The sequence below is a fragment of the Brachyhypopomus gauderio genome, chromosome 6 (assembly GCF_052324685.1).
Source record: "Brachyhypopomus gauderio isolate BG-103 chromosome 6, BGAUD_0.2, whole genome shotgun sequence".
Taxonomy (NCBI): domain Eukaryota; kingdom Metazoa; phylum Chordata; class Actinopteri; order Gymnotiformes; family Hypopomidae; genus Brachyhypopomus; species Brachyhypopomus gauderio.
Genome location: NC_135216.1, coordinates 7,983,203 through 7,996,289, shown reverse-complemented (window position 1 = coordinate 7,996,289; position 13,087 = coordinate 7,983,203). Strand labels below are relative to the sequence as shown.

Sequence of the window (13,087 nt, the reverse complement as noted above, 5' to 3'; positions counted from 1 at the left end):
AGGCCTCTTACTTCTAGTATCAGGAACAATTAATGCATGTTTTCTTTCTTTCTGTTTTTTTTTTTTTTGTTTGATGTTCTTGCCTAGGTTAAAAAAAAGATAGCATTCTTTCAGGAGGAGGTCTGAAGAGCTCAGAGAGACAGACTGAGACAGACAGACAGAGAGAGGGAGAGGGAGAGAGAGAGAGAGAGAGAGAGAGAGAGAGAGAGAGAGAGAGAGAGAGAGAAAGCATGACAGAGAATGAGAGAGCGAGAATATAAGAGAGAAAGCAAGACATATCCACCACCTCTCCTCTTCAAACTGCTTCACTTCTGTTACTAGGCAACACCTACAGGCATGTGCTAAATAAAGATTAGCACTGTGGCAAGCAGGCTGGCAGGGACGTAATGACTTCTCCGAGCCTCAGACCCCCCCCCCCCCCCCCCCTTCCCATAACCCCCGTCCGGACTCTCAGCAGGCCTACAGCAGGACCTCAGATTAACCTCCAAAGCTGGTTAAACGGACGGTCCACGCTGTAGACATGCTTGGTGCCTCCGGGCCATGCAGCCTGGGAATTTGTTTTTTGCTGCAAACCCAATTTTGGAGGGTACCGACACCCGGCTGTGCGCCACAAAGACCGCCGTTTGTCCGCTGAGTCAATTTCCAGATGCTCCACCCTCACCTGGAGGAGCACGGGACCGGGCCTGACCCAGAAGCTCGTGCTGTAGGGTCCCCAGAGAGGCCAGTGACGCACAGAGACGGAGAGAGAACAACAGAGAGAGGGAGCGGGGGAGAGGGGGGGGGGGGGGAGTAGAGGGAGGGAGAAGGGGGAGAGAAACGGGTTTCCGTGACATAAAGCAGAGGCTGAGGGAGCAGAGAGGATGCTGTGAGTGATGCAGTTTCACATTGCGATCGTCACGGGCTCTCAACAGCGTCATCGCTCCTTCGGCTCGACTCTGAAGAGCTCCCACTTCACCAGTAAGCACTAAAGCAGGTGACGGGAACAATGCGCTTACGAGACTCCGGGATTTCAGGACGACCTTACACAAAACGCCCCACAGACAACACGCAGGTCACTGGGCTGTAGACCGAGACTGGGCTGTATTCCAAACCACTAACGCATCATATCTTATAAATCATGTTGAATCCCATCATAAAGTAAAAAGGTTTGTTTTTACCAGGGATAAAACCCTTCTAAATTTGGAGTCGGTTCTGCAGGTCAAACCGGAGACACCCCAACCCCTCCCCCCACATTTGTGTAGATGATGATACCGTTTGCCATCTCATTAAAGTTAAGTGCCAGAGACAGACAGACAGAGACAAACGTGCCTTAAAAATGACCCAGCACAGCGAGGCTAAAATAGTCTAATTTTCACTTGAAACACCAGCTCAGGCTCCGTAGACTCTCACTGCAGTCATGCGCGGCTCTTAAAAAAACATAATCCCAAACGTATACATCCCGTTTCACTTTAGCGCCTGAAACTAGCAGTCTTTGTCGGGAAAAAAAGGTGTAGGGAGCGTTAAAAACCCAGACTCGTCCAGCTCGTTCAAGCTCGCCAACATGGTGCCCATGATGTCCTCACACCGGGGGTGGTACGTATCAAAAAATAGTCAGCATGATGTCAGGAGAAACGGGACACATTTATAAAAAGAAACGAGTAAAAAAATATTAATAAACTCTTCATTGTTTGTATAACTCATGCCACATTTTTGTCCTGAGAAAGACGAGGGCGAGAGACATTTTGCTAAGGGGGTAAAGAGGTTGTTTATAGGTTTCATTAGTAGTATTACAGAGCTGGCAGGAAATATGGCTAGCTAAAAGGTGGAGGGAGTAAATCACTTATCCCTGTTCCTACTCTGACAGCACAGGCAGAAATAACGTCCCCCTTTGCCTTTTTTCGAGGACACCCTCCCTCCCTCCCGGCCACATTGCAGGACCATGCCAAGAGTGCTCCTCATCTTCACCTCATTCCACCAACCCCCACCCGCCAACACTGCAATGCGAATTATTCTGTATCTTCACGTCGAGACCCTGCTGCCATGCTGGCTGTGACCGGGTCTTTTCATCCCTCTTCAAACCTGCCAGCCGGGGGAGAGATTATTTTAAGGTCACCCCCCCCCCCCCCCCCCCCCCCTCCTCAGAGTATCAGCTCTGCTCTACAACCTCCTCACCATTAACTGCTGCCTCTCTGCTGGGTTTGGTATTGTGCTCGTCTGCGCAACTTCCTGTGTCTCTCGCGTCTCTCTCTCCGTGTTCTTAGCCTGCGAGGACGCGGGACAACCGGCACGCTGGGGAGCCCGTTGCCGTGGTGACCGAGCTGGTTCAGGCGTGCCTTCACGACCCCCCTGCAGGCAGAGGACACCCGGGAAGTCCCGCCGGTGCCAGGCCAGATGTCCTGACCCGGACACGACAGCAGCACCCGATACGGTGGGAGCGGGTGGAGGCCTGCAAACACTGCTCCAACACAACGGCCACTGCATTGACTAGAAAGAAAGACAGGCTTCGGCCATTTGAAGTTTTGAGCATTTTAATACAGTGAGGTGTATTTACAGTACGTAGAACACAAGCATTGCGAACTAAACGCTGTTGGGCACCGGCCTAAATTAGCATTGGCTTTGCATAGCTTAAACGAAGCCAGTTACAACCGCTGCCTCCATGACTCTTGGGCACATTCCAGGAAATAAACCAATGACTACAAACTCAGACATCCACCAACACATTATTCCAAAAGTTAAAAATAATTGCTTCCTACATTAAAATAAATCTTATTAAAAAGTTGGACACCTTTATGGACCGGCCCATGTACTCGCCGATGGCCAACCAGGATCAAAGCTTGTTCGAGGCCTCCATGGTTCAACCTCCCCTTTCTCCAGTGTTGGTTTGGTCCGTCTCTGGAGCGCCGCACCTGGTGCCAGCTCTGGCGTTCCTCAGCTGCGAGATGGTTGAGCCTCAGGTGCTACCTGCTCCTTCCAAATCATTTCCTTTGGACTTTGCTGATCCATTCTGCTGCTTATCCGAGCATTCCGGCTCCTGGATTATATCCTCCTCCCCCTCCTGGGTCTCCTCCCCCTCCTGGGCCTCCTCCCCCTCCTGGGCCTCCTCCCCCTCCTGGGCCTCCCCCAGCTCGGTGCTCTCTTGCTGGGCTTCTGCGGCACCTCCTGCCTTCTTGCCCTGCTTATCCTGGAAGACCTCCACCCCGACCATGCGCAGGTAATGGAGGCGTTCGTTGCGTGGTACAAACGCCCTGACGGAGGTCTTTCCCCTCCACCCGCATAGCTCAATGGGGCACTGCGGAGAGCTGGGATCCCTGCGAAGGGGGAAGAGATGGTGGGTTTAGGACGAGGAGCAAGCAAGGCAGGAGCAACAGAGAGAGGAGCAACACGGCAAGCGTGACCGACGGAGGGAGGTGTAGAGAAACGGACAGATTACTGATGAAAATGAACCAGGGTTAATTATCACTGGAGCAAACCATTCCAGGAAGTATGAATGTAACCAGATCCGGTGAGGGGGGGGGGGAAGAGAGAGAGAGAGAGAGAGAGAGAGAGAGAGAGAGAGAGAGAGAGAGAGAGAGAGAGAGAGAGAGAGAGAATGGATGATAGGAGGCAGGCAGCAGAGAGGAGTCAGAGGAGCAGGATGACAGTAGAGAGACGGTGTAATTACACCACAGCACCAATCCATCACCTCACACTGACATCAGCTCCCCCTCCCACATCAACCAGCACGTGTGGAGGATGAGAGAAGTGTCGTTTGTGTGTTTGTATGCGGGGAAGGCGGGCATTTACTGTACGTCACACACACACACACACACACACACACACACACGATTAAAACCAGAGAACACAGCTTTTTCAGCACTACAATATCATTTACTGCGCTCCTGGGAACGGCCGTTTGGCATATCTAATCTCTCTGGTGGAAATAGGAGCGCAAACCCTGTCTGACATCATCAGGCGCTTCACTCAATCAGTGGCGACGATTCGGCGAATCAAAGCTCGGAGGAGGACGTGAGGAGACGCAGGTGTGAGGTCTGCGCTGGAGCGCTAAACACTCCCACGCCAGCTTGAAGTGGCTCTTATTGGAACGGCACAAAGCGTCCTCGCACTCTAACTCACTTTTGATCACGGAATCAAAACGTGCAAAGCATTCCAGAGCCCACATCGCTGCAGCGGGGACGGCGTTTACTCGCAACCACAATTACAGCTCTGGAGGACACACGGCCTGCTGTAGCAAATCTCAGAACCGCACTACCCAGAACCACCTGTTTCTTTCAGCTGTGAGACGATGCTTTAGGGAGTTTGGCTTGGATCAACATGCAGACGTCTAAACGTCTATTACACACACACACACACACACACACACACACACACACACACACACACACACACACACACACACACACACAGAGTTGTGTTTCTCTGGCCATTGAAGCATGGTTGTCTGGTGAGACAGACAATGAGCTTTCTGCTCAGACAATGATCAGCAGAGCGCGAGACCGAGCGAGCGAGACTAACAGAACAGAGCTGGATCCGTCGGGTTAAGCCGTCTAATTACGAGAGCGGACCAGCGCCGGCCGCGGAGCGCGTTCTGTCTGTGTGCCCGGGACTGCACGCACGCTGATGAATAGCGTGATGAACAGGTAACATCACACAGCACTCCATGTACAAACAAGACCTTTATGAGGGGAAAGTGCCAGGACGTGTCACACACACACACACACACACACACACACACACACACACACACACACACACACACACACACACACACACACACACACACACACACACACACACACACAGGTGAAGACTCTTCACTTCCTCCATTTAATTAAAAACAATTCAAATCAGACGACAATAAAAGCATCTCAATGAGGCGAGCACTTACTTTGGGTCGGGCCGGTATTTTAAAACAATGCTGCCCATTTCTGGAGAAACAAACAAACATCATTATGAACAGCACATGAAGCCAAAACATTGGTGTACATGTCGACACTAAAGCAGGTGATGGCAGACATCTTGACCACGTGTTTTCTACACACCACATTTAAACTGCACCCGGTCTCTGGCCATGCAGGAAGCCTATGGTTTAAACCTCCGTGTGAATGCTGCGTGATTAGAGCTCCAGGACTAACCGAGTTTCTTGAACTGGGCGTGTGCATCTTCCCCCAGCCTGCTGAAGAAAGGATTCTCCTCGGTTAGGAGAACTTTGACATCCTCCAAACTAATGGAGATCACGCGTGCTCTGATATAGGGGTAGAGGGTGTAGATGCCCTGGGAGGGGGGGGGGGGGGGGGAGGATGAGAGATCGGCCACCATTTTATTTTCACAGCAGCTACAACTGCACAAAACAGTAAGCAATTCATCATGGTAGACCCCTTGGTCCTCTGGCCCAACATGTATTTCCAAAGGAGTGGCAAACTGGAAACATACACAGAAAGTAAAGCAGACATCTTTCCACTTTCTGCAGAGCACCCGGTTCTGTATCCGTCAGAACATGGAGACTCATCCCGTCCCAGCGGGTCACACTCCTGTTCCGCCCCCTCATTACTCAAAGACTACGTTTCCCAAAATTCCCCCGTCACGAATAAACAGCACAGCACTTTGGACCGAGTCCTCGCTGACCCTCTTAACGTTCGCCACGTACCGATCGGACCCGCTCGGACACCAGGATCCGGCAGTGCAGATCCGACTGCGGATATTAGCAGCGATGTTTCCAAACTGTACTGTGCAACAGCCCGAGTCCAGATTTATTACAGCGGAACTGCAGCTGCACAAACGAAAGCTTCAGGGTTCAGCGCCTGGTGAGTGTGTGTGTGTGTGTGTGTGTGTGTGTGTGTGTGTGTGTGTGTGGGGGTGTTGGGCAGATCAGACTGTACCTCCTGTGCCAGCCTGAACGCACAGCCAAACTGTTCGCCGTCGTTATTTCTCGACCACACTTTCACACCCGTGTTGATCACCTGAGGACGAGATTGCAGGAAAAGGGATCACGTGACCCGCCAAGACGCAGGAGCTGGTCGTCTTAACCAGCAGGGGGCAGGCTAGAGCAACTCCCAGAACACAAATAAAGTGGCAGCCAGCTCAGATGCCCTCCAAGGCCCATCTGCTCCAGAAGCCAGCGCTGAACTAGCACCATGGGAGCGGGGGGGGGGATTAGACAGCAGGGGGGGTCCCACTCACACCAGGGGCATGTGGGCAGTTCCAGGCCCTGGCGTTTGCATTTACAGATACTGCGTGTGTCTCATTTACAAATACAGATTTCACCTTGTATGCTGAAACAAGTAGCAATGCTGTATATGGTGATATACAGAAAATATTTCTTTAAAATTGAGCACCAGAGCAAACAAACTGGGAAAAAAATTAAACATAATAAATGCAGACAAATTAAGACATAACCATTATGGTTACAACTGACCATGCTATAGGATACGTAGGACCCTTATTTTAAAGTAAGTGTGTGTGTGAGTGTGTGTGTGTGTATTTTCTCACTTTCATTCTCTCGCTGTTGTTGAGGAGGACATTACGGAGCTCCTTGGACACCATGTACAGATGTCTCTTCTTCCCCTCATGAGTTCGAGTCAACACATTCAGCTTTGGGAAGTCTGGAGAAATGTCATAGAACGCCCTGGCACACACACACACACACACACACACACACACACACACTAAATATACAGTGCCATATGGTACAGCAGTCGATATGGTTGAGCTGCAGTTGTCTCGGAGGGCTTAAACCAAAATGGCAACTTGCCAGAAATAAGCCCAAACACATCTGCCTGTACACAGTGTGTGAAGTGCTCCGTCCTCAGCTGGACCGCAGTCTGAGTTCATCTAGCGGCGTGAGCGAGCGGCTCTGGGTTCATATTTGGCATCCACGTGATTTGCAAAACAACCAGCGCAAGTTCTGTGCCACGGTAAACACACACCAGACCACAGAAATGACGACAACGTGTGCTAGTACAGTCCTGAGTCACACACACACACACACACACACACACACACACACACACACACACACACACACACACACACACACACACAGGGTGCAGGCTCTGTGAAGGGAAGAGTGGAGCACTCACTGGATAGGAGGGAAGACGGGGTCTTCTTCTGTGAGGAACACAAAGGGATCCTCTTTGAAGCCAAAGAGCTTCATCTTCTTTGAAGGTGGTGGGCTGGGAGAGAGAGAGAGGGAGAGGCCCGTGTGAGCGAGACCATGGTGACCGGGACGGGCGAGAGCACGCGGGCCAACACACACACACACACTCCTCAGTGTCCCACTGGCCCAGGCACGGGAGGGAGAGGTAGGAGGTAAACGTAGAGAAACAAAGAAGGTGAGAGGGAGGGAGAGATGGAGACAGAGTGAGAGAGAGAGAGAGAGAAAAAGACAACAAGAGAAACAAACAGAGAAAAAGACAGAGAGAAGGACAGACAGAAAAAAAAAAAAAAAAAAAAAAAAAAAGGATCGCAGTCGTGACAAGTTCCCTCACCCACACACTCCGTCCTTCTTCACATCCGGATCCGGAGGGTTCTTCTCCGCTGCCTCTGGGGTGGTGGGCTCTCCCTCCGTGGGGGCCTCCTCCCCGCCTCCCCCAGCCGGAGCCTCTCCCACCTGGGGCTCCTCCGCCTGGGCCGCCTCGGCAGAGGGCACGGCCTCCTTGTTACGGAGCTGGAGGAAGGGATGGGGAGGTAAAAAGGTGAGGGAAAAGGAGGAGAATAATTATCACGAGGAGCTCGCCGGCGAGCTATTTTAAGGGCCCTAATTGGGCTGCGGGAACTCCAGATAAAAAGGTGTGAGAGAGAGGAGACCATTAATCAGAAGGGAAGGAGAAGAGCGTGCACGTGAGAGAGTGCGCGTGAGAGTGTGCACGTGAGAGAGTGCGCGTGAGAGTGTGCGCGTGAGAGTGTGCGCGTGAGAGCACGCGAAGGTGAAGGACACGCACACGGAGCGCGTGTTTGCGAGCGCTATGGTGGAGTCTCCCGCGAGCGGCGGATTTAACGTGGATGTTTTCGGCCTAGCGGGGTTGCGGATGGAGGCGAGGGGGGGGGGGGGGGCTTCCGTCATGTACGATGACCCTTCACCTCCGCCAGGGTGGGTCGTCGTACGACGGCGTCTCACCTTCGGGTAGCGGCGGTTCCAAGGCATGGGTGCCTTCTTCACCAGCACGGCCACGAAAAAGCCCCCGGTGTTCTGATGGTGCGGCAGGATCCGCATACTGAAACAGCACACACACACACACCCACACACACACACACACACACATACAGTATGACAGACACGTTTCCATCAACAAACAGGGTAAACAAACACTCCAGACAGGGTAAAAAAAAAAAACATAAATCCCAGACACATTTACTCAAAGTCCTAATATCTAATCTCAGCAAACTCCTGAGTAGAGAAGGAGTGCCACCTGCTGGAGCATAGTGGTATTACAAGTCTTCAGTGCCTCCTGCCTTTGAGACGCGGCGGGGGGGGGGGGGGGGGGGGGGGGGGGGGTGTAACAGCAGAAGAGGCCTAAGCTGAGCAGTCGGTGTGTGTGTGTGTGTGTGTGTGTGTGTGTGTGTGTGTGTGTGTGTGTGTGTGTGTGAGACAAAGCTCACCATCTCTCGAGCTTCATATTGCGGAGCTTTTCTGGATCAGTCGGGGGGAACATGGTGGGTCTGATCTGGGTGTGTCGGCTCACGGGAACTTCGGACCACTCAGAATACCACTGGCCCTCTTTGGTCATCAACTGGAGGAGGAGAGGACACGGGGGGCTAAGGTCTGCACCGGGGACACGGGGGACTAAGGTCCAGACCGGGGACACGGGGGGCTAAGATCCAGACCGGGGACACGGGGGGCTAAGGTCCAGACCGGGGACACGGGGGGCTAAGGTCCAGACCGAAATCATTTTCACTACACAAATCAAAGACTGAATAAATACCGAATCCCTAAACAGTACAGTAACAGCTCATCTTTAATTATAACCAATTCCAAATGTTGTGAGGTCTTCAGAGGGTCCAGAGGGTTCTTACTCTCCAGGAGCTGATCCCACACATGAACTTCAGGCCTGGAAGATCTGACGCAGCGTCGACCAGCTCCAGAGCACCTGGACCAGAACACACCCACACACACCCACACACACCCACACACACACACACACACACACACACACACACACGTTTGGTCTTGGAACAGGCTGTCTGCTTCAGGCAGCTGGTCTAGTGAAGACTTCTCACTCTTCTGGTCTATGAGTTCCACTCAAAGGCTCAAGGACGGCCATCGTACCTTCACTCTTCTCCAGCAGCGAGGCAATGACCGCCTCATCCTCCACGGGGTTCAGAGAGCAGGTGGAGTACACCATCCTGCCTCCTACGGCCAGCTGCTCCACCCCACGCACAGCTATCCTCAACTGGAGCCTGGCACAGAGAACAGAGAGATCACACACACACACACACACACATCTTGAGAATGGCAAAACCACACTGGGAAAAGGAAAATACAAGAAGCCATCACCTCACTTACTGCTGAACTGCTGAACTTTAGAAGAATCCAAAGAAAATAAACATACAAAGCTAAACGGTGCCTTCACAAACCCACTCGGCGCACATCGTTCTAAAACCCACTCGGCGCACATCGTTCTAAAACCCGCTCGGTGCACATCGTTCTAAAACCCGCTCGGCGCACATCGTTCTAAAACCCGCTCGGCGCACATCGTTCTAAAACCCGCTCGGCGCACATCGTTCTAAAACCCGCTCGGCGCACATCGTTCTAACACTGCACGGATGGGCCTTGGTCTGGTTACCGAAGGCAGTGAACACCACATACAGGGCCACACACTCAGGCCTGCTACGTGGTCTCCGTGTGTCTTTTCCCTCTCGTCTCCCCATCTGTCTCTGCGTCCGTCCGTCCTTACATGTCCCCATGTCTCTCACCCGTGCAGCTGAAGTCCGTTGCTGGTCGTCCATTTCTTCCACACGTCTATGTTCTTTCTCATCGTCCCATCTCCACTGTGGACGAGAAGAAGGACGTGTTAAAACTCCGGAAAACCTTCTGACATGCAGCAAGCCACATTTACCCTCAATAACAACCCCCACCGTGACGACGACATGAGAAAACAAACGAAACCCAGCAGGCGTGCCGACCCGGCGCTTGGCGCTGGCCCTCGGCGGCCCGGTTCACAGCCGCGTCAGCCGTTTGGAGGCAGGAAATCGGGAGTGCGTTTCCTGTGAGCGCACGAGCTCGTGAGCGCGCCGCCTTGCACATCCCCCGCCCACACCGGAACCCGAGTGGACCAAACTGGTCGTTTTCTCCTCTTCCTCCAGGCCTGCTATTCTGGGGAGAAGCGTCCTAGCTGGGGTAACCCGATCCTGCAGGGGTTAGCGAGCGGGCAGGCCGTAATAACACCCCTCAACCTCAGCTCGGAGCAGATCGCCGCTGGGTAAAAGCTTAGGTGGCAGAATGCTTACGCCCTGGATGCGCTGTGCCAGAAAGGCGTTCGGTACCTCAAACACCCCCCCAGAGCTGCGGTGGGGCTCTGTTGTGTTTGGCGTGGGACACCGCCCCCTGGCTGCCCTCCTAGCCGTGCGTGTGCTGCGCTATACTAGACCGCTTGCTGAGGAAGAGCCTCATGTGGTACGAATTCTTCCCAAATGAAAAAGAGCCTTCTGGTTTGCGTGTGTATAAAAATATGAACCTATATTCACTGAGAACTGAAGCCACAGCCACAATATTTGCACCTCAGGCACTAAACACTTCTAACCTTCTTCACTTCATTTCAGTGCTTCTGCCTCAAAAACAAAGCCCATCCGATCTTTCTTCAGCTGAACGTTACAGGGTTATATGGTCCGAAACTGAAACGTTCCGCAAATCTCTTCGCACCGTTTCCATAATGAACATGAAAGACTATGTTTATATCGAAAACGTAGCATGAAAAATGTTACAAATGCTCAAAAGAGAGAAACCCAAGACAGCATGCTCCGAAGGCTTGTGCCACGCACGCGCGTGTGCCCGCTGACCTGCAGGGCACGTCACACAGGACGCGGTCGTAGAAGAGGACGTCTTTGCGGCCGTCGCGCTCCAGGCGCAGGTGGGGGATGCAGGAGGCGTCGTGGTTGACCACCATGATGCAGGGACTGTTCAACCTCTTCGCCTGGTGCACCAGCAGGTAGCAACGTTTGTTGTCCACGTCGTTGGCAATCACAAAACCCTCTGGGGAAAGTGTTTGTGTGTGGAAAAACAGGAAAGGAACGAAATAGAAAAAGGAGGAAAAAAAGATGGATATATTATATATATGAGAGAGAGAGAGAGAGAGAGAGAGAGATTTGTGCCAGGAAGTGGTTTCTCTAGCCTGGTTTTAAGAGGAGAGTGTGGAGAGCCCGTCAGCTCGTGTGTGACGTGTGTTTACCAGGGAAGGGAACATCCATATCAGCGTGCAGCATCTCTATGAGCTGAGCCGTCTTTGACCCCGGGGCAGCACACATGTCCAGAATCTGCACACAAATAACAAACACAACTTACAAACAATGCAAATATCAGACAGTAAGATCACAACACTCGACACCTCCTCTGAGTGCAAGCAGTACCTTATGATGAGGCTCTATTTTCAGCAGCAGAGGAGGGATCATGCTGACGGCCTCCTGTCTACTAATGTTCCCCTGAGAAACAACAACAAAAAAATCTGAGGCAAAACAATGAACAAATAAGAAACAAAAACAACCCCTGCAGTCACAAAGAACTGAAACCAACTCCATCCAAGGGACTGAATCCTTCATGTGACTTTGCAATCAAAGGTCCGTTATAGCTGGGATATTTGAAATAAGGCACAATGACAGACAACAAATGAAACATACAGTGCAACATATACACTTATATATAACATATATAAACTTATATATACTTACAGATTCAGTTTCGCTGACTAGGAACTGGTGGAATTTCTCCAGAAGTGGAGACTTGCGCAGAATCTTCCTGCTCATGTTGGTGTGCCAAGCCAAATCATCGGGGTACCTGCAGTCACATGGAGGGGTCACGTGTGGCCACAGAGATGGACGCCTTTTAAAATCCAATCTTCACCAGTTCAGATATTCATACCAGCTTAGAGCCTGAGGGGCCTCTATCTTCTGACCGTCTATTTCCAGGTCTTGAATCTCCTTGAAGTATTTCTCCTTCAGAATGTGAAGGATCTCTTTTGCGTGGCTATTTCAAACGCAGAGACGGGTTTTAAAAGTTAGATTTCAATGCATTTACAGCGCTAGTACTAAACACCCTGCACAAAAAGTGCTCAAACGTTGGGTGGAATAACAGCACACTAAACATTTTAGAGAGATCCATCTTGGAAAAATCCCTCCTTCACCCTGGATCATGTCCTCAGAGGAAAGGACACCATCTAGTCACAGTGAAGCACATCTGTTCAGTATTCTCCCAGTATCCCAGTAAACACAACAGACACTGGCTATGAAAATACAACAAGAAGGTGGAGATCTTCACCTCTTGTAACCAGTGATCCTTATGGTGGCAGGGAGTGGATCCCTCATGGCCTCCATAAACTCCTCAAACTCCCCCTCGGGCACGAGCTTCAGCTCGCGGTAGTATTGCTCAAACAGCTTGTTCTCCTTTATAATTTCAGAGTAACCCGCACCCCAGCCCTGTCAACACAGCACACGGACATGATCGTTGTTGTGACGTGCACAAACACAAGATTGAAGGTTGATCAGCCAAACAGCTAACAAACTTACGGCATCATCTCTGCTCCTTTTCCCTTCTGGTCGTTGGTTTCTGTTCTGATTTTGCCTGTTCCTGTTTCTTTTACCCATATTGGTGAAGCATACAACTCTGGAAAAGAATCTGCGAAACGTTTTCAAATCTGGGGTAGGAAAAACTATCTTGGATGATTGAGTGTGCAGCCAGCTAAACTCATGTGCTTCTGACGCACACTCCAGACCTCACAAGCGCTGAAGGACCCGTGGGTGGCTGACCAAGTGCCTGAATTATATTCTGAGACGCCGAGAGTTGTTAAGAAGTCATTATATATTTCTATTATTGCAGTTTTAATTTTGCTTTCATGATTACTCGGCTATTTTGTTTTAACTTGAAGTGGTCTAAAATGATAATGTTAATAGTAAAAATGAACAG

At 51.3% G+C, this 13,087-nt stretch overlaps 1 protein-coding gene across 1 annotated transcript; it reads right to left on the bottom strand.

Annotated features, from left to right (window-relative positions):
* Nucleotides 1-2,489: 2,489 nt before the first annotated feature.
* Nucleotides 2,490-12,923, bottom strand: nsun2 (NOP2/Sun RNA methyltransferase 2). Its single transcript, XM_077008470.1, has 19 exons — nucleotides 12,691-12,923; nucleotides 12,443-12,600; nucleotides 12,047-12,151; nucleotides 11,857-11,962; nucleotides 11,539-11,610; nucleotides 11,361-11,445; nucleotides 10,972-11,164; nucleotides 9,889-9,963; nucleotides 9,242-9,372; nucleotides 8,989-9,062; nucleotides 8,575-8,705; nucleotides 8,093-8,189; nucleotides 7,464-7,642; nucleotides 7,056-7,148; nucleotides 6,466-6,601; nucleotides 5,856-5,936; nucleotides 5,112-5,250; nucleotides 4,865-4,904; nucleotides 2,490-3,287 (listed from the first exon to the last, which is right to left on the bottom strand). The coding sequence occupies exons 1-19, from the start codon at nucleotides 12,766-12,768 to the stop codon at nucleotides 2,930-2,932; spliced, it is 2,331 nt and encodes a 776-aa protein (XP_076864585.1). The 5' UTR covers nucleotides 12,769-12,923; the 3' UTR covers nucleotides 2,490-2,929.
* Between the last annotated feature and the right edge of the window lie 164 nt (nucleotides 12,924-13,087).

Bases quoted from the DNA above. Each gene is read 5' to 3' on its own strand.
- nsun2 (XM_077008470.1), bottom strand. From the start codon at position 12,768: ATGGGTAAAAGAAACAGGAACAGGCAAAATCAGAACAGAAACCAACGA. The intron at 9,964-10,971 runs GTCAGCGGGCAC...TCTCGTCCACAG, and splicing joins CTGTGTGACGTGCCCTGCAG to TGGAGATGGGACGATGAGAA. The intron at 5,937-6,465 runs GTGAGAAAATAC...TCTCGTCCTCAG, and splicing joins ACAACAGCGAGAGAATGAAA to GTGATCAACACGGGTGTGAA.